Genomic DNA, 21,994 nt, shown 5'->3' with positions numbered 1-21,994 from the left:
GTGATAGAATGGTCTTGGATGAAGGCACCCTATTCTTCTTCATTCTACTAACCAGAATTTTGGCGATCACTTTATAGATGGAATTACACAAACTGATAGATCTATAGTTCTTAAACTGCAGTGGATTGTTTTCCTTTGTAATAGGAGTTATATATGTCGCTTTCGACGTAGCAAAGAACTCTTTCACAACCTCGACCACATCCATCTTAATTATGGACCAAACATCCTGAAAACTATTGAAGTCCATCAGATCTTGGTGCTCTGTCCGAAGCCAAGTTCCACAATGAGTCCTCTACTTCTCATTTCGTAATTGATGCAACGAGTGTTTCATAAAAATGGCCTTGTTTACCAGCCTGCAATGACTCGAGTACCTTATTGTCTATGCTTGGTTGGTGAAGAACACAGGCAGGGTAGAATCGATTAAAATGACCTAATCAGCACGGGCTAGATTTGTAAGAGGCTCTAATAGGGTGAAATAATTGGCTGTTTCAGGGGTGAGAGAAAGGGACGTAATGTTGTGGCAGCTTGCTGGTTTAATGGGCAAGATTAGCCAGTGGCAGCTAGAAATCATGGTGGCAAGCTCTTATAGTAAGCCTGCTCTTAGCCAGTCCCCCACTGCGCTGGAACCTCAATACAATCAAAAAATTGCACATAAACTTGCCGACGCCTTCGTAGATATTTTCCATGGACATCAGAAAAGACCCTCCCAACCATTTTAGAGTTGGTAATCCTGTGATCAATACAAAGAAAAGGGGGAGGGTTACCCCTCACCCAGATACTTGCTAGCGGGATTCGAATGCAGGGTGTTTTATTTTGTGATTAAGAAGCAAGCTAATTATGCCTAGTTTCGATATCTTGCCTCTGCAACTAGATCATAACGTCTGTGTTTAACTTTACCATGCACAAGACCAGATCATGAAAGAAATTATTTGACTTTAGCATCCAGATGGTGTATCCTGCAGGATTTGCTGATCTGACTTTCATCAATAGTAAAGAATATAGGCCCAAGCAAATCACAGTACCAGGCAACAGCATCAAACTGTTAATGTTATTGTGGATAAACAATTCTGCCATTAACAAGCTCAAATTTTACAAAAATGAAGAGGTACGTAATGCTGACTCAATTCAGTATACTGTTATTATCAATTAGTACAGCAAGTAAAGGACATCAGAGTCAAATGCAGTGGAAAACATCTGTGTAGCGATGGAAGGAGGTGCTTCCCACCATCCTGGCGCTTAATTGACCATAAAAGAGCTTTTGCAGCTGCAGCCCCCTACTGCATTTGGGTTGGTTGCCACCTGCGCAATAAGCTCAATTTTATCAACTACTATGCAGCAGATTTGAACATATCAAGAAACTTTCTCCACAAACATTCCAATGTAGCAATAAATCATCCCCCACAACTACATATCATATAATTGGCAACAAGCATAGGGTAGGTAGAGCTTGTAACAATTCAGCTGATGGTATAAGATCGATAAAGAATGTAGTTTTGGACAAAATGCAATGCAAGGGTATCTAAAGTCCATTTTTCAATGTGAAAAAAGTAACACATTCCCACTCACAAACCATATAACTTTCAGCAGAGAGTACAGATAGGATGATTATAATAAGTGAATTAACTACAGGAACATGAAATTTATCAAACATGCAGAATTAAGAGAACTTGTAAGGCACTTTCTCTTGGATAACTACAATGCATGAACCACAATTAGTATCGAGAAGCAACTTTGTTATGTGAATAGCAAAAAGAGGTGGAGTCGCTGTCATGCCTTAGAACTGGTGTATTGAATTAAAGAAACAATTGAGTTTCAAAACAGGGGTGGTGTCCTGGCAAGTCAGAAAAAGGACAACACGAGAAGATCTAATCTAGCACTCTAGTAGAGTAGGACAGTAAAGAAATGTATCTACAGGAGCAGCTGTACATTCGGAGTGAGTTCGAACAATAAGATACATCAACAATGATGGACCAGAAAAGGAAATCTAATGCTGGATCTCCGGCCGGTTCTAGCAAATTACACTAAGAAACCATTCTCCTTGCTATAATGATTACAAACAACAATTAGGAGATGCAAACCTCCAAGCTATACCCATCGTTTATTAGCCTTCATAATGATGCATGCAGCCACACAACAAAAATCATGTGAAGCTCGACTTGCAGATAAAAGAAGATGATAATCCTGGCTGTCAGAAAATGCTACTATTAAGGTAGAAAAATGAAGATGTATACAATGGTTTTCATTAGCACCAATGTTCAAGGCTGTTGCTGGTACCTTGAGAAAGTGCTCAACAAGGCTCAAAGGTTGGTGTGTGCATCTCTCATTGAACCTCTTTACAATGAAGTGCAGAAGGTTAGGGGGCAATAGTTGCTGGTCCAAGCTTGTTCATGTTGATCTATGGTTTAAGGTTTATTAGACTGTTTAAGTTGTTTCTGCTTCGCCTACAGAGTGTGTGAAGAAATGGACAAAGTGCAGAAGGTCAGGAAGCAATCTTGCGGGTCCAAGCTCGTTCATGTTGATCCATCATTTAAGGTTTATCAGACTGTTGATGTTGTTGCTGCTTTCCCTAATGAGTGTGGGTACTGGGTACTGAAGACATGGACCTAAGCTTTTTGAGTTGATCTATTGGAGGTTGAGGTCACTCACTAGGAGATTGAAGTTGGATTATGATGTGAATAGACATAACTTTACCACTTGAATCATTGCAGTCTGCAAAAAATTACCCACACTCTCCATTCTATTTTTCTTCCCATTTTCCTGGTGTCTCTATCTTAGACTTCTATGGGACTCTACACAAACCTGTTGCAATCTTGTTGAGACTAACTAGCATGCCTCCATACCATTGTCCCTTTGGACTAGTTTTGCCTCAATAGGCATTTTGGTATATTATTTTCTTATGTTTAACAAAATTTATGGAACATTCATTCATAATTGATTTTATTGTTCATCTTTTGCCACTAAATTCTGTAATATATTTCTTATTCATGTCAGGTATTTAATGCTCAAACATTGATCAATTGGAATAAGGATCTATATTTCCGCATAAGAAAGTTCAAAGAAAAACAAAAATTCAGGTACATTATATATGAAATTTTAGTTCAATTTGAGTCAAGGTTTGCCATTTTGATACAAGATCCCATGCCTGTACCATGCTGGTACAGTGTCAGCATGCTGGGGTCGGTTCAGCATACCAATCATACTGAGTCTCAGTTCGATACCTGTACACACCAGTATAGGGCGATATGCACTGGTATGACGAACCTTAATTAGAGTAACCATTTAGATGTTACTTTTCATATGGAACCAGTAGATGTTGTGCCTTTTTTTTTCTTTTGATGAAACACATTGACTATGTAAGTTGCTTTATATTTGTGATGGTGAGAAATGTTGCATAAGGGTAGAAATGAGGTGTTAGGCACACCACCTGCAGATAGGATTCTCACCAAAGCGAGCCACAAAGCACAGGATTCTAACAGAAACTCCATGAGTTCAAGTTTTCTTGAGGATCAGAAAACACAGTGAATTACTTGGTCACCAACGTTAAAATTTAATTACAAGAATGACATAAGTTAAAAGTAACTACATGATAAATTTCCTGAGCAATAAATGATGATCCAATCTTCACCAAATTTTCTAGAATTCTAGCCTGTAGACTATCACATTACATACTTATAAAAAATAGGGTTGGATGTCATCCTTTTACCAACTGAACATTGAGTTGCCCTCAAGTCTGTTTAATTGATATTTAACTTGATCACCATCCCATAGGTTCATTTCTGGTGCACCAATTTGGCCTAAAATAATACATATTCCAATCTTAAAAAAAAAGAGAACAGACTTTACACCTCTTTTGTTATATATCCCACATTCTGATAATGACCTATTCTCCCTCAGCATTGAGCATAATGACATTTTCGACCTCGAACTCTGGCACAAAATTCTTTATGGAGTTTGAGTGAGAAGTAGAAGCAGCTATATTGTAAAGACTGAGTTCTGGAGATATGTAAATGGTGTTAAACAAAACAAAAAAAGTGTAAGCAGGGGGTCTGTGGAAGTCATGGAGTTAGATCTATTAATGTTTTCTTAGCTTAAAGAGCTAAATCAGAGTTGATATGTTTGGGTTATCTCTACTATCTTTAATGCAATAAAGCATCCAACTACCATCCATGAGCTGTCCTGATTCTCTCGTCTGTCAGTCCCACATAATATCTTCAACCCAAAAAAAAAAATCAATTTTCACAAGTCTCCACCAACTGCAAAGATATAAGTACTCTCTGTTTTAATATATACTTCTATGTTAGTTAAATTAATGCTTTCCTTGAGGGCAAGAACAAGAGGAGCATCAGCTGAAAGTATAAGCGTATTTATCAAGACACATAAAGGTCAGGTAGGGTATAAGAGCCATCTATGCTTCTGCACATGCACTGCAATTGTCCAATGCTAGTAGTGATTTATCAATCAAGGTTTTAGTGCCTTCTGCCAAGACTTGCCAACTTGGCATTGGCACCATACATGTTACCACATACTAGCACACCTAGGCACACACTGGCACACAGGCAATAGCATGCATCCATGTCATGTGTCTGTTTGGCACCATGACACCTACAAACTTGTGCCAACTGATACAACAACCATTGTAATCCATCAACATTTTTTAGAAAGAAAGAAATCTCTTTGTTTATAAAGATGTCGAGTTAGCGAAGTATTTTCTTGAGTAAGACACATTTAAGTTTTGCGGTATAGAGGAATTTTAGGGTTTAGAGGTGTCACCTGCTGGTCCAGCACCATAAAAAAGGCAGTGACATTTAAAACACAGATCTTGATCCTTTGTTGCTGGTCAACCATTTTCTATGTTTAGCCTCTATTGTATTCATATTAGATAAATAGACTCACTTTTTTATTCTTTACCATATTTGTTTCTCACCTTCCCTTAGGCCTAAGAATTGTTCTTATCATTCAGAATTCCCCTATCATCTGCATTCATTATTTTAAAATTTACCTTCTATCCCAGATTAGAATATTCAGACTGATTTTTATTGTAAATTTTCTTCAATCCTAGCTTGACATATTTTAACTCTATGCCCTAACCATCTCTCATATAGATCTATCCTAGCAATTTTGTGACATAACAACTTTTAAAAGAATCACATAAGATATCAGACCAAGGTTCGCCGTCTCCGTACCGAACTCCATATCGGTGCCACACTAGCACTATATCGGTACAGTACGATATGGAATCTTTTCGGCATATCGAATGTTCGTACACCACCCGAATCCGATATTGGTAATAAATCAATATCATGTATAAGATGAATGAAACAATCATTGTAACCCTTTTGTGTGAGCAATTTCATTTTTGTTATATGCAATAAAACTTGTTCAAACAAACAACAGTTGCATGCAATTGTTATCAGTACAAGTAATAAACATACGCCATATATAGTTTACAAATAAATGTGTGTCAAATAATTATGTATCTCCAAGAGTGGCATTCAATGATGAAGGAGCTAACCAGGAATGCAGAACGAATCAATTCTTCAACATAATCAATGGTTGCACCTTTCACAAAGTCATAGGAGATGTTGTCAACCACCAGCTTAACACCATCCTTCTCAAAGACTCTACAAGCATTCCAACAACATATATATGAGATAGAATATACCATTGTAAGAAAAGAAAACAATCCTAATTGTTGTTCGTAAGCAATTGATATTCCTCAGGGATAGAAGAGAACCTATCATCTGCATTTTTCTTGTCATCAAGCAAAAAGACATACTGGAATCCAGAACATCCACCAGTTTCGACACTTAACCGAAGCATCTTCCCCTCAGCAGATGATTCTTTGGCATGCAGTTGTTTCAATCTCTACAAAACAAACTTATAGTCAACATTACTAAGTGCAACAATGGAGAAAAAGATCAAAAAGAATAGACACTAGAGACTAAAACCTGAGTAAAAGCACCTGATATGTTTATAACACTTTAAGTTAATTCTTTATGGTTTCAAGAAAGCTCCTATTTGTCAAAAACTAAGCTACTAGCCGGAAAATAGAACTGACCCTTCTCATTTTGGGAAAAAAAAGATCACTTAATCAACTGGATTACGAAGCAACTTTTACATGTTCAAATTAAGAAAAGAAAAGCTATTGGCTACAGAGTAATTATTTTCTGAGTCAGCAGATTCGTCAGTATGTTCATCCTTTGATTATCCAAAGTTCTTAAAATTTGAACTTTCTTTGATATCTACATGAGGTCACTCGAGAACAGAAATTCTCACTAACATCAGGTCACAAGATATCAAGAAGAATGCCCCCTATGTATCAATAAATCTTTCAGATACTGAGAGACCTAATATGCCTCCAAGGTCTCTCACAAGCGTTTTGAGGTGCCAACTAAACTTTCTTTACGAGTATTTCCTTCCTTGTCATCCCAACAAATGAAAGGTTTGGAAGGACTAACCAAGTTAACTATAAGTAGGATTGTCATCCAGAACAGCTTGATATTTGCTTGACAAGGGCTTGGTCAAGCAGCAAAATTAGACAACCTTGAGAATAACCAATCTCAGGGTGTGCTCTCAGCTTGCATAAGCTCAAATATATGTGTGCATGTGTGTGCGCATGTAAATTTAGTTTCTCTTTGCTAATAAAAACTTGTAATTTTAATTTAATTATACAATCACAACCTATTAATATTACGGATAAAAATTTAACGAAACTTCTCTATGACTAAAATCTCCTCTCCAATTCCTTAAATAAGCCGCCTGTGTGCAGCTAAAGCTTGGCATGAAAGAAACTGACCTCAACTTGAGCTTAATTCTGTCATAATTTAATTTAATTTGATCTTAAGCCTAGCTTACAGCTATAAGAAAAAGGAAAAAAACCCTCAAATTTACATCTTCGCTGAAATATGAAAATAACCCCTATTATGATTCTGAACAAATACACATAAATACCAACATCTAAAGAAATCCTTTAATTAATTCAAAACAAGTTCAGGACTGCTTCCCCAATCCCCTAATTCTGACTTCCCCAATTTGCTTACACAGAACCTATTATATATGTTGGCACATAATTCTATATTTTTCATAAATCACTGACTATTTAAAACAAACACCCGCAAAAACAATTGTGAATGACTGCTTACAAAATCACAATATTTTCTTTAAGCAATTATCGAGCGAATAAAATGGGCAGAAAAAAAACAAAACCAGGAGAAAAGGGGACGAGGGCAAGAGAAGGGTACTCGGATGCAGTTTTCCGTCATGCGAACGGCATCCGGGCTTTCCGATGGCAATTCCTCCGCGGCGGAGCACAGGAGCCTCTGGTTCCGTTGTATCCGGCCGTGAACTAACGGCGTTATCCGGCGGAGCAGAGATCTTGACATCGCCCTTCTTCTCTTATCCTCCTCTTCCTTCCCTTCCTCTATGTCCCTAACTCGCAGGCGCATGCGAAGCTTTTCTCGCTATCCCTCTCGCTCGCAGCGTGGAACGATGCAAGCCCTTCTAGCTAGGGCTCTCAACGGGCCGAGCTGCTCGGGCACGGCTCGGCCCGGCTCGATAAAAGCCCCGTTTGAACTCGGCTCGTTAGTCAAATAAGCCCGAGCCCGAGCTCAAAATGAGGCCTGTTTAAATCTGAGCCCGAACCCAAGCCCGAGCAGCTCACGAGCCCAAATGAGGGCTCAGTCCAATTAACAATTTAATTGGGTCCCAATTAAATTTTATTTGGCTTAATTAATTTAAATCCTAATCTGATTGAACTCAGTTGGATTTAGATCAAACCCAACCCGAGCTAACCCAAATCCATTTAATTTCTTTAAATCGAATTAGATTGGTTCGGATTCGGACCCAACCCGTTAACCCGAACCTGAACCAATAACACATTCCCTCCACCTCCTCTCTCTTTTTATTTTTTTTTCTTCTCCTTCCTTCTGGGTTTTTCCAGAAGCTTCCCGCGCCCGGAGTGGCGGTGTCCCTCCCCTCTCGCCTTCCTCCTCCGCCGCCGATGCCTCGCTGCCTCCTTCCACCGCCTGGGAAAGAAGCACCCGAGGTCCCTCCCCCTGTTTCTTCTCCGTTTCTCCCCCTTCCTTTTCCTCTCTTTGCCGACTCCTCCACCGGCGAGACTGCGACAGAGGAGGGGATGAGAAGCCCTCCTCCACCGGCGAATCAGGGGAGGAGCCGAGGAGTCCCTCGCACGGGAGGGTCGGGCCACGGCCGGCGGCGCCCGCGGCCGAGCCCGCGGCTTCCTCGGCCGTGCCTGCAGCCGACGCCCATGCCGGCGGTGCTCGCGGCCGAAGCCGGCGGCCGCCGCACGCGACGAGGTGAGTCCATTCTTCTCTCTTTTTTTTTCTTTCTTTCCTTCTTTCTTCTCTTCTTCTTCTTCTTTTCTTTCTTTCTCTGCTTCGTTCTTCTCTCCGACGACGAACTATCGGGACTCGGAACCGAGCTCGGCTGCTCGTTGTTCTTTCCGACGGAGATGGGGACGGGGACGGGGATGGGGATGGGGATGGCCGGATGGGGATGGGGCGGGCTCGGGCTCGCCGCTCGGGCTCGGGCTCGGGCAAACGAGCTTTACGAGCCCGAGCCCGAGCCCGAGCCGGGCTGTGCCACCCGAGCCCGAGCTCGAGCCCAATACAGGGCTCGGTACCGAGCCCAAGCCCGAGCTAGAAAATTTGTGAAACGAGCCGAGCCGAGCCTGCGGAGGCTCGGGCTCGGCTCGGCTCGTTAATAACCCTACTTCTAGCCCCCACCCAACTTCGGCAGCGAAACGGAAGCGGACCGATCCGGCCCGGTCCCAAGACCACGGGATCTGTTGCTCGCTAATCGACGGTTAAAATGGCCTCGTATGGGGCTAGCTACAAGTCTGAAAAATTCTTTTAAAAAATAAATAAAAACAAATAAAAATAAAGAAGAAATTTTTAGATTAATAAAATGAAGAATATTTGATTTAAATAAATCTTCAGGGTGGAGATCTCATGAATGAGAAAAAAGGATAATATATCTCCCAACTGGCCTATGCTGATGAGAAGAACCAATCAATGAAAGTTCGCTACCTAGCCATAGGTTAATCATTCCTGTATAAGCTTAGCAAAATCTTAGCATAAAACTTCATTAGTTGCACCAAATATAATATCATCAACAGAAATTTGTACAATTAAAGTGTCATTATCTTTTTCTTTTATAAACAAAGTTTTATCTATATTTCCTCTTGAAAAATTATTTTTTAAAATAAATTTGCATAATCTTTCATACCAAGCTTTAGGAGCTTGCTTTAACCATACAAAGCCTTGTTTAATTTAAATACATAATTCGAAAATTTATGATTTTGAAAACCAGGCGGTTATTCCAGATAAACTTTTTTAGCAATAAAACCATTCAAAAGGACGCTTTTAACATCTATTTGAAGAAATTTAAAATTCATGTAGCAAACAAATGCAAGCAATAATCTGATAAATTCTAGTCTTGCTACATGTGCAAAAATTTCATTAAAGGCAATGCCTTCTTCTTGGTTATATCCTTTAGCAACTAATCTGGCTTTGTTTCTTATTACAATTCTATATTCATTTAGTTTGTTTTCATAAACCTACTTTGTTCCTATTATTGGATAATCCTTGGGTCTACTTATAAGTTTCCAAACATTATTTCTTTCAAATTGGTTAAGTTCTTCTTGCATAGCATTTAACCAATTATGATCTTGTTCAGCTTCTTCCATAATTTAGGTTCTATTTGAGAAACAAAAGGTAAATGATTGCATGTATCTCTAATAGATGATCTAGTTATTACCTTATGTAAAGGATCACCAATAAAAAATTCTTTAGGGTAACTATGAATATATCTTCATTCTCTAGATAAGTCATATCTACCTTGAGATTGCTGTTGTGACCAATCCTTTTCTTCTTGATCATTACCATCATCTTTTTCTTCTTAGTCCATTGCATCTTGTGTTGATCTGTCCCTTATGGTAAGGTCCTTCATTTCTTTGCCTAATGAATCTACATCATCATCAAAATATTTTTCCTTATCCTCGTGAACCATAAGGCATAAGTTTACTATTTCTTAGTTCTCATTCTCTGAGATTGATTCATCATTGTCACTCCAAGCAGCGACCATTGCTTTCTTCTTTGGCTTTTTCTAGAGCTTTCTTTAGCAGTGGGTAGTCTGCTCTATAGTGGCCTAATTTCTTTCACTCGTAGCATACTAGCAGCTATTATTTTTTCTTTTTTTGCTCTAATCTCCCTTTGCCAAAGGCTTTCTTCTAATTCCTTTCCTTCTTCTCATAAACCTCCTGAATCTTCTTATAATGAGGGCCATATCTTCGTTACACTCTGATTTTTCGCTCTCTTTCTCTTGTTGAGCAGTAGATTTGAGAGCCATGGTCCTTCTTTTCTTTGATTCATCTTCTTTCAAGTTCTGCATCATGGATAGCTTGTGAGTCATCAGCAAACCCAACAGTTTTTTTAGAGAAAGGGCGTTAAGGTCCTTTAGTTTTTGAATGGCAGTGACTTTTGCCTCCCAAGCTCTCAACAATGACCTGAGAATCTTTCTCACCAAATCACTATCAATATATGATTTTTCAAGATATTTAAGATCATAAAAAATATTAGTGAAGTGAGTAAACATATCAGAAATATACTTACTAGACTCCATCTTAAATAGCACATATTTATGTACAATCAAATTGATTTTAGACTCCTTAACCTGCTTAGTGCCTTCATGAGTTACTTCTAGCCTATCCTAGATTTTTTAGCAGATAAACAGGTTTAAATACAATTAAATTCATTTTTATCTAATGAGTAATATAAAATATTTTTGGTCTTAGCATTTAGCTAAGCTATCATGTTATCTAACTCATCCCATTCTCCTTCAGGTTTGGAAAGAGACACACCATCAATAATTTTTGTAGGTGTGTAAGGTCCATTAACTATGATACTCCATATGTCATAGTCTAGTACTTGAATAAAAATGCGCATGCGAGTTTTCCAAAATGTGTAGTTGGTGCTATTAAACAGAGGAGGTCTCTTCATGGACTGACCCTCGAGGAGAGAGGTACCAATAGAGGCTATCATAGATCTTTAACTTTTGAAGGTTAGATTAATGATCTACTGAGTACCAAGCTCTGATACCAGTTTTTGCCCAGATATGCAATCCAAGAGAGGGATGAATTGAATTTTTCAAGATCTTTAAGTGAATGCCACCGAATTAAAAGCATGGTAGATGAATTTTAATTTTAGCATATTAGTAAAAAATAAATATGCAAGAAATTAATGCAAGTAAAGCAATCAACACAAATACAAAAAATCTAAAGTGGCTCGGTGCCAACCCTGCACCTAGGTCCACTTCCTAAAACTTTTTTTTTGAGAATTTTACTATAATCTACATCCTAGATTATAACATAATTATTTTTGGGTGCATGACCAACCAATTGATTTTTTTAGGCAATCAACCAAAACTTTCAACAGATTATTTTTTGGGTTCAAAATAAACCTAGTTGATTTTTCTAAAAAATCAACCAAATTCTACACCGATTGTTTTCTAGGTTCACAATCAACTTAGTTAATTTTTTCAAAAAATCAATGAAAACCTTCACAATCTAATTTCAGGTATGGATGGACCTTTTTCTCAAGTTTCAATTTCTGAAACTTGTTACAGCAAAGAATAGAAATAAATAAGTGCTGACACAATAAATACAGCTCCAAGACAATAAATACAAAATAAAAAATGGAGCTAGACTCTGTTGGTTGACTTAATTACTCTTGAAGGTGCTTCACCAACTCTCTGATATTGAAGACGTGATCTTTAAGCTCGTAACAAAGGCTCTTGAATGATATTTTCTTTGAAGCTCTCTCTTTCTACTTTCTTTTCTTGCTTTAGTTGATTTGTTTCGTCGATAGCATTTTCTGATTTGGGATGTTTTTCTTTATAGTACTTGAGCTCTATTTTTTCTTTAGTGTTCTTATACATTTATACTCTTTGGAGATGGTTGGAATACTTTTCTAGCTGTTAGACAGGTAATAGAACAGTTGTGAGATGAAAACAACCATTCTAATTCACAAAAAAACTAGCTATTACCATTGTTAGGCACAAAGAGGTTGACTCACCATTTTCTGTAGTCGACTCGAGATTTTTTGGGATTGATTCATGATCTTCATGAGTCACCTCAAACTTGTGTTTGTTTTTGTTGTGCTCTATCTTTCATCTATGGCACTTGTGGAGTCGGCTTTTCTAGTTCAAGGGTTGACTCGTCAGATGACTGGGGTCGACTCATTGCTTTTAGAGGTCAACTCTTCAATAGACTAAGTTTTACTACATGCTGTCTTTCCACTATGGCCGTTCTGGGGTTATCCTATTTGTTTCTAGGATCAACTCTAGTTTGACTGGAGTCAGTTCATGCCAATGCGACAATTTTTCTACCTCTCTAATTTTTCTCTGTAGCTATTTAGGGGTCAACTTGCTTTTCACTGGAGTCGACTCTTGCTAGAGTGGAGTCACCTTGTGTACTTTCGGGTCAACTCATCAATGTGATAGATTTGTTGGTTTTCTATTTGTCTTTTGAGATTGTTTTGGGGTTGACTCACGATCTATTGGAGTCGGCTCGTAAAGACATATCAGTCAGCGATAGTGTGCCGGGGTTGACTCGTTGCAAGTTTGGGATCGACTCTTAAGGTAACTTAAGATGAAATTCTCTGTATTGCATGTGAGCTTTCAAAAAATATTTTCATGGCCTTTTCGTAGTTCAATTCTTGATGTGGAATGTTGTCCGATTCCTGTTTACCTAAAAATATGCTAAACAGATCATTGTTAGAACCAACAAACAAAGTTTAATTTAATTATACTCTTACCTTTTCTACTCGAAGAATAGTGGTCGTAAGAGGTCGATCCACAGGGAGGCGATTGAAGTTGCATAAAAATTAAAATATTCTTTCGGATTCGAAATCGATTTTTGAATGATAAAAGAAAAATATTACTTTGAGGATGTTAAATAATTCTCTGGTTTACCAGAGAATGTTTTTTTTAATTTAAAATTAACAAAAAGCAGGTACATAGATTCAAAGAGCATTTATATATTTAACTAATCAAAGAAGAGCTTTGGCATAAATTAAAATGGATGAAAACAGTGCTAAGAAGATCAAAGCCTGAAACATAAATTGCATAAAAGAAAATTTAATGTATTGCATAAAAAGTAAAAATTAAACTGAACATAGAACATGGATTGCATGAAGAAAATTGATTGATTTCATAAAAAGAAATGATTTCCTTTTATAATGGATTTTTCTAGCCTCAATGGCTATAGCATTTTCTAAGATAGCAATCCAATCGTAAACCGTAATCATACAAAAAGTAAAAAAAATTGAAGATGAACCCTAATGCTTCTTTCTTCTGCAAATAAAAATAAGAAAATTTCATTTTCTCTCCCTTTCTCTCCCACGGTGGAACTTCAACATAAAATACTTTTTTTTTCTTTCTTCTTTCCAAGAACAGAGCATCCCCTGTTCTTTGGATGTGAGCTCCCCTCCTTCCCTTGCCCAGTCGAGAGCTCCTCTCCCCCCCTTGGCCCAACCGAGCACCCCCATTATATATGATGAGAGCACAAAAGTGCGACTATATGTCACTAAAATTAGTGTTATTGCTAAACCAATAATGATAAATTCACTGGATTAATATTATATTTGGGTTTGACACAGATTATCATAAATTAGAGATAAAATGCACATTGAGTACAAATTTGACTTCAGAAGGATCTCTTCCCAGATCCGACCCGGTTGAAGATCGGATTCGGGTCCGAGTCGGGTTCGGGTCCGAGTCGGGTTCAATTTCTTTGTGCTTTTGGGAGAGAATTTTGGGCAAATCTAATTTGACCATATCATAACTATGAGGTGCTGGCTGACCCATGACTTGAAAGACTTGCAATTGACCTCCACTCCCCTCTAAGGAGGGCAAAGAGGGTCCCAGACCTTCTTCCAAAATCTAAGCCCATTGCAGAAACTGGCACATGATCCCACAGCCGCTCGTCCCAGCTCCTCAGCCATGCGCCCATTCCGGATTCCCAGCTCTTCCGTGATCTTCTCCTCCGCATCCAAGCGTCCGTGCCAGCTCGCCCAAGCCATGATCCCGTGATCCCGTCGATCCCGCGTCCGTGAAGGAAACTCCAGCACCCCAGTGATTCCCATGCCATGAACGCCCACCCAAAGAAGGAAACCCCTCTTCCGTGAGCCTAGCCATCTCGGAGCCGTCACTGCCAGCGCGTCCCCACTTCCGCATCGCTGCCAGCGTCCCAACCGCATCCTTGCCTTCCAAGCGTACAAGCTGGCAACCTTCCATCCGCATCGTGCCAGCCATCGTGCCAGGCTCCAGCTCCTCCCAGCGCCCAGATCCACGTCTCTCCCAGCAAGGAAAATCCCAGCCGATCCCTCCATCCGTGCCTCCTTCTTCTGTGCACCCTCGGATCAGCCCCTCCTCCCAGCTCGCCCGTCTCCAAATCCTCCGCAATCACCGGCGATTCCAGCTCCTTCCCGTGATCCCAGCCCACGGCATCCCGTGGCATCTTCCATCTTCATCTCATCTTCTTCCGTCCGCCTCATCCACGTCTGCAAGCTTCCCAAATCAGCAAGCCGCATCCTCCCGGCGATCCCGCACCGCGTCGCCATCTTCCTTCTCCATTTGAAGATCCCGTGCCAGCAGCCCGGATTGCGTCCGTGATCGACTCCTCCCCGCGTCCTCACCGCGTCTGCCATCTCCCTTCCGCATCAGGCGTCCGTCTGCGGCTATAAAAGGAGAAGGAGGAAGAGAAGAAAGGGTGTGCCTGGTTGGGGTGGGAACCAAAGGAGGTGGGAGCTCGGCTGGTTCAAAGAAGAAGAAACAGAGCAATGCTCTGTTCTTGGGAAGAAGAAAGAAAAAAAAAAAGGTGTTTTATGTTGAGAGTTCACCGTGGGAGAGAAAGGGAGAGGAAATAAGATTTCTTGTTTTTTATTTTATTTGCAAAATAGGAGAGTATTAGGCCTTCTAATCTCCACTTTTATTTGTAATCAGTTTTCTTTTTATATCCATCAATTTTCTTTTATGCAATCTATGTTCTAAGTTTCAGTTTAATTCCTGCAATTTATTTTATTTGTACTGAAAATCTTATTTAAATATTTTTCTTTGCTGTTTGACCGCTACTCTGCATTACATTCTCAATTACAAAGTTTTCTTTCTTTCTTTTGTTTATTCTTCAAGTAGAAAACATTCTCTAGTAGACCAGAGAATCATTCAAACATCCCCGACGTAATGTTTTCCTTTTATCATTCAAAAATCAATTTCAAATTCGAGTGAACGTTCTAATTTTTATGCAACTCCAATCGCCTCCCTGTGGATCGACCTCTTACAACCGCTATTCTTCGAGTAGGAAAGGTAAGAGTAAAAATTAAATTTAACTTCTGTCTGTCGGTTCTAACAACGATCTGTCTAGCGTATTTTTAGGTAGGCAGGAAAGGACGAACAATATAGAACTTCCCCACCCCTTGAAGCCGGCTGAGGATAAAAACGGTCGCGGGATCGATGGGTGCTGATCACGGATGACTGGCTGATTCGGCAAGCGGAGGGGAATCACGGATAGTTGCGTTGGGTGCTGGGGTCCTTGGAAATGGAAGGAGCTGCGGACAGACGCTTGGATGCATAGGATCCGACGAACAGGAGACGAGATGCTGCTGGCTTCACGGCTTGATTGTTGGGAATGGAACGCCCGGAACGGCTGCGGCTGGAATATGGATTGATTGCGAACGCTGAAGATGAATACGGATGGAAGAAGAGGCGGAGGCGGGGTCATCCGGGATTTGGGAATCTCGAATCCGGAGGAGATGCGGACGACGCGGACGGCCGGAATGGAAGCGGGAGGCTTGATCATGGAATGCTTCACGGCTGGTCGCGGGATCACTGGAGGAGCTGGGAGCGTGATCGACGGAAGGAAGAAGACGTGGATGCTGGGATGGGTCGCGGAGGAGGCTGGAGCCTGCTTTGACGCGGATCAGGCGGACGGGCGCGGGACCTAATCTAGGAGATGGACGGCCGTGATGCACTGCGGGAGGAAGAAGAAGAACAGTGAATAGAGTATATTTTTCGTAACACTGTTCATATGAACAGTGTCATCACGGAACACTGTTCATATGAACAGTGTCATCTCGAAATACTGTTCATATGAACAGTGATTTCAGCATGAATAGTAATTTCGGAATAGTCTTTTTAGCTATTCTTCATGGGATTTAAAAAGTTCTTTTTCTTTGTGATGAAGTGAGAGTTGGAATCTCTATTCTGGAAGAGTGCGGGTGCTAATCCGGAAAGGAGGGAACGCGAGGATCACTGGGAGATCGCACGCGAGCTCGGATGTTTAGGTGCAAATGTGCTCGATCAGATCATGGCAGGATTGGGCCCGCACGGTTTAGGCTGTTGCTGGCTGGCACGCTGGGATGAGCTGAGCTCAAACCCAATGTTATTGGGTCTCTTGGATACTTGCACTCAAACACAAATACAACGTTAATTAGTTAATTTTATCATTAATGATTAACTATAATACTAATTAAGATGGTATGACGATTGCACTTTTGTGCTCTCATCACACCCCCTAACTAGCTTGTTGCTAGTCTCTAGCAATTTAGTGCGAAAATGATAAAATGAGAGTGCAAAAGTTTTATTTTTAGTATTAATTATTATTATATATATATGAACTAAAATAAATACTCACTTTCGTAGAGCACCACGATTGCACTTAGCACGTGCAACGAGCCGTTAAATCCCTAGATTATCCTAGTGGACGAGTGTTGTCTCGTGAAGGTTTGCAGTAAAGTTACCCACAAACTTCAATCCCAAAATAAAATTTGTTTTATGAAATGAAAGTCTAATTTTAAGTACATAACTGATAAGAATTTCAAAAGCACACAAGGTTTTAATTACTAAGGCCCTGTTTGGGGGAGCTTTTGGAGGGCCAAAAAGCACTTTCTGGCCCTCCAAAAGTACTTTTAGCTAAAAAATGGTGTTTGGTAAATTTTTTGAAAAGCTGTTTCAGCTTTTGCGGGAAGCTGAAAACAGCTTTTGGAAGGAAGCTCCAATTTGGAGCTTTCCGAAAATGCTGTTTTCAGCTTTTTCGGAAAGCTGTATTTTTGACCAAAATACCCCCATGTAAAAAAAAAATTCCTCCCCAAAAAGGTTCCTCACCGCCTGTTCCTCTCCCAACCGACCCGCCCCCCCTCCCCCCGGCCCTGTTCCTCTCCCAAACCACCTCCCAACCCACCCGCACCCCCACCCCGCATCACCGCCGCCGCTGCCGCTGCTGTGCCTCCCTCTCCCCCGCCGCCGCACCCCGTCCCTCTCCCCCGCCGCCGCACCCCCTCCCTCTCCCCCGCCGCTGCAGTGCCCCGCCGCCGCACCCCCTCCCTCTCCCCCGCCGCCGCACCCCCGCCCTCTCCCCCGCCGCTGCAGTGTCTCCCCGCTGCAGTGCCGCACCCCCTCCCTCTCCCCCGCCGCCGCACCCCCTCCCTCTCCCCCGCCGCTGCACCCCGTCCCTCTCCCCCGCCGCCGTAGGGCCGCACCCCCTCCGGCGCCGTCGGCCACCGAGACTGCCGCCGGCCACGGCCCGGCCCCCTTCCGCGGCCGCCGTGGCCTGGCCCCCTTCCGGTGCTGCCGGGTGCGCGGGAGGAGAAGAACGGAGAAGGGGGCAGAGGAAGGAAGGAGAAGAAGAGAAGAAAAAAAGAAAAGGAAAAAAGAAGAAAAGGAAATAAAATAAAATAAAAGAAAAGAAAAGAAAAGAATAAATAAATAAATAAATAAATGCATAAATAAATATTTATATAAATGAATGAATGAATGAATGAATAAATAAATAAGATAATAAATAAATATATTTCAATGGATAAAATAATAAATAAATAAATGCATAAATAAAAATATATATACGAATGAACGTATAAATAAATAAATATAAAGAAAAATAATGAGTGAGTGGCAAATAATCTGATCCTTATGATATTGATAAGTACGGTGAATTTGTCGCCATTGCAAATAGTTAAGTAAAAAGATAATCTATTAAACAGATAAATAGTTATTTATTGTTGTATTATACTATAAATATATTATTATATTACATTATATCATAATACATTAATATGTAATGTTAAATAATTTAATATTATGTTATATTATGAAAAATTAATTTATACTAATAATATATTATTTTATACCTTTATTATTGTATTATACTATACATATTATATTATATTACCTTATATCATAATACATTAATATGTTATTTTAAATAATTTAATATTATGTTATATTATGAGAAATTAATTAATACTAATAATTATATTACCATTATGCTATGCTATGCAATATCATATTACTATATTATAATAATAATATTTTATATTACAGTAATATTATACTATATCGTATATTATGTATTAATATATGTTATGTTTTATCATGCTCTATTGTATAATACTATGCAATGTCCTTTATGGTAATTTTGTCATATAAAAGTACTTTCTCAGTTTGTTTACCAAACATATGTTAAAGTGCCACAGCACTTTAAAAATATAGTTACCAAACAACAAACAGCTTTTTATAACAGCTCTACTTCAGACAGCTCTACTTCCAACAGCTCTACTTCCAACAGCTCTACTGCCAACAGCTCCCCCAAACAGGGCCTAAGTTGCCCAAATTCTAGGTTAGTATGCAATTTAAGTTGAAGTCATTAAGTTTCCGTTAGGAAGTTGTAAGACTTATTTATACTTGAGTGCTTAGTGAAGTCTGGACCATGCACAAGCTAAGGTTTTGGATCTCCAAAATATCGCTAATGCTAGTAGTTTCCAAGAATTGGTCGGACAAGACCTATTTGCTGATTCAAAATCATCTTATTTGCAGAAATTTGAGAGCTGTGGATGTTTACTTTAATATCTCATGGGCTTTATCTGTAATATTCTAGTTTACTCGAATTTTTGCAACGACGGCTTTCACACTATTGTCTTTCTTAAGGTCAATATACAGAATTTTTTTAATTAATTATTTTTTTAAGAAACATGATAATGTATATATTGTACCTTTTACTCCTGTGATGATTTCTCCATGTAGCGAGCAATTAGTCGACAATTCTCACACCAGTTGGCATGAGGTGTTGGGCATCAAGACTCCCCTACGGACCTATGCTCGGGTTCCTCATCACAAATCCGCTGATCTTTGACAATAGATAGCCCTTTTCGATGTACCTGACTAAATCCACCAATTTTTTTTTTAATATGTGAATCAGAAAAAGATGGTTCATCAGGATTCGAGGTTGCTACCATATTCTCAACACAATGTCGAACCTATATCTTAGAAATCCAGGTCAGATGTGTTGTGAAATTCAAAGCACTAATTAGCTTACAACTCACTAAAAGGAACTTAATAAAAAGAACTCACTTTGCACTACTTCCGACTAGTCATTGGGCTCTTAGATTTTATATACCTTGTGTGTTGTACAGAAATTAGAATTTTTTTTTTATTTTAAATGCTTAAAAAATACCCCCAAATCTAAATCTAACATTGTCCTCAATGTTAAAGAAAATTTAAAGTAGTAATAGGACAGAGGAGAAGTTACCTGATATGGATAGGTAAATTGACAATTAGGGCAAAAACCCCCAAACCTGCATGTTAGTAATTTATTGAATTTTTTTATTTTATTTTATTTTATTATAATATAATATTTACATGTTAGGTTGCCTTCCAAGAGCGCTAAGTTTTATAACTTCAGCCAGACAAAATGTAGATTCATTTTTTTTCAACCATTATCTAAGAATGGTTTTGGAAGAGTGTGAGGAAAAACAGTCGGCCGATGACGATCTATGCTCATAAAGGGAACAGAATTAGGGAGCGCATGCTCGACCCCTTCCTCGGAATGGGCAAGGTAAGCCTCTAAAGGGTCCTTACTATAAGTTTGTAAGAGAGTCTCCTGAACCTGACTTTCAATCAGGTCAACTTCATTGATTTCTTCATCATCTGGTGGTTGTTTACTTATGTTGAAGATATTAAGCTCGACTTTCATGTTACCAAAAGATAACTTCAGCATGCCATTTCGACAATTTATCACAGCATTTACTGTGGCTAAGAAAGGTCTACCTAAAATTATAGGTGTGTGACTATCTGGATGTATTACAGGTTCGTTCTCAAGGATAACGAAGTCCACAGGATAGTAAAACTCGTTTACCTTCACTATTACATCCAGACAGTCACACACCTATAATTAAGGGCTTTAATTCCTCCAAACCTAACTTTTGGTACACATAGTAGGAAAGTAGGTTCACACTGGCTCCTAAATCTAATAGGGCTCTCTGGATGATCGTCTCTCCTATTTTTACTTCAATGGTAGGGCAACCAGGGTCTTTGAATTTTAAGGTAATCTATTGTTGAATGAGAGATGAGACTTGTGCAGCCATAACAGCTTGCTTAGGAATGTTGATTTTTCTTTTGACCATGGTGAGGTCTTTAAGAATTTTGTATAGAAGGGAATTTGTCGTATGGCATCGAGAAAAGGTATATTTATTTGAACAGTTTTAAAGACTTCCATGATTTCATCATACTGAGATTTTTTCTTTGAGTCTTGTAGTCTACTAGGAAAGGGAGCCTTGGGTGTGTATGTCTCTATTGGTTTCTCCTCTATTCCTTGTGTTCCCTGTTCTTGTGCCTTTTTCTGAGTGGGGTTCGGTTCATGCTTTTCTTCTTTTTCTTGTACAAGAAGTTGGACCTTGTTGTCCACTTGCTTGCCAAATCGTAAAGTGGTAATCTGAAACTGGCCTCTTGGCCCTTAATTCTGTTGCCTACTAGGGTTAGGCACTGGCTGACTGGGTAATTCACCTCTCTTCCTATCCCCTAGAGAGTTAGCTATTTAGCTCAGACTAACCTCAAGTTTTGCAATCGCTTGCGCATGGAATTGGTTAGTCTGGGTTTGAGCCATGTTGGTCTGTTATTGCTGTTGGATGAAGTCTTGTTGCCGCTTCATCATGTTAGCCATCATGGCTTCCAACGATGTAGACTACTGAGGGATAGGGGCACTATAAGGAGGGATAGGTGGAGCTAATGATTGGTTCATATGTGGTGGACCTATCCTGGGAAAATTTTTCTGAAAACCTGGTAGACCACCCTGATGCTGAATAGGTTCAGTCTGCCTGTATGAGAAGTTCGGGTGAAACCTATTATCAGGATGATAAACTGGGCTGAATGAATTAGGAGTGGGTTTCTTAAAGGCATTTTATGAATTTAGAGTATTTGCTTGCTCAGCCTTAATGTTGGGTAAACTAGGACAACACTCCACTAGATGCTCAGAACTGTTACACAAGATGCATAAGCCTTGTGGCTCATGTTCCACTTTCATGATGGGATTTGACTCTTTTTGTGAGTTTGAGTTAGTGGAAACCGTAAAAGCATCCAACTTTTTGCTTAGATTATTCACCCCATTCACCAGATTGGACATGACATTTTTGAGTTCTGAATCTGTTTTTATTCCGTAGGTACTTGGTTCTCTAGACCCATAATCATCTCTATCTACCTCCTGACCGTAGCTACTCCAATTTTGAGCATTTTCAGCTAAGTCCACAAGGAACTCATAGGCTTGATCAGGGATTTGGTTCATGAACCTACCCTTATGCATGGATTCAATCATATTCCTATGTACTGAAGGTAATCCTTTGTAAAAGAAATGTACTAGATCAGCCTTGTCAAGCCCATGGTGCGGGCACTTGACCAAAAGATCATGGAATCTTTCCCAAAGTTGGAAAAAATTCCTCCTCGGATTTTTCTCTAAAAGTTCTTATGGCATCCTTAATTTTTTCAGCCTTTACCATGGGATAGAACTTAGCCATGAACTTTCTAAATAGTTGTTCCCATGATGTGATGGAATTAGAAGCAAGAGAATACAACCATGCAGCGACACGATCCTCTATAGTCATGGGAAACAACCTTAATTTAATACCCTCTTCATCTAAGTTTTGATTTCTAAACA

The 21,994-nt window shown here is 39.6% G+C and overlaps 1 protein-coding gene across 1 annotated transcript; it reads right to left on the bottom strand.

The window, feature by feature from the left end:
• Positions 1 to 1,019: 1,019 nt before the first annotated feature.
• LOC103724273 (iron-sulfur assembly protein IscA-like 2, mitochondrial) lies at positions 1,020 to 7,517 on the bottom strand. Its single transcript, XM_039120203.1, has 4 exons — positions 7,242 to 7,517; positions 5,735 to 5,865; positions 5,513 to 5,621; positions 1,020 to 1,299 (listed from the first exon to the last, which is right to left on the bottom strand). Exons 1-4 carry the CDS (start codon positions 7,443 to 7,445, stop codon positions 1,237 to 1,239), a joined length of 507 nt encoding a protein of 168 aa, XP_038976131.1. The 5' UTR covers positions 7,446 to 7,517; the 3' UTR covers positions 1,020 to 1,236.
• Between the last annotated feature and the right edge of the window lie 14,477 nt (positions 7,518 to 21,994).

This window comes from Phoenix dactylifera, unplaced genomic scaffold (assembly GCF_009389715.1).
Source record: "Phoenix dactylifera cultivar Barhee BC4 unplaced genomic scaffold, palm_55x_up_171113_PBpolish2nd_filt_p 000749F, whole genome shotgun sequence".
NCBI classification, from domain to species: domain Eukaryota; kingdom Viridiplantae; phylum Streptophyta; class Magnoliopsida; order Arecales; family Arecaceae; genus Phoenix; species Phoenix dactylifera.
The sequence above is the reverse complement of the archived record's forward strand: the minus strand, read 5'-3'. Positions and strand labels throughout refer to the sequence as shown.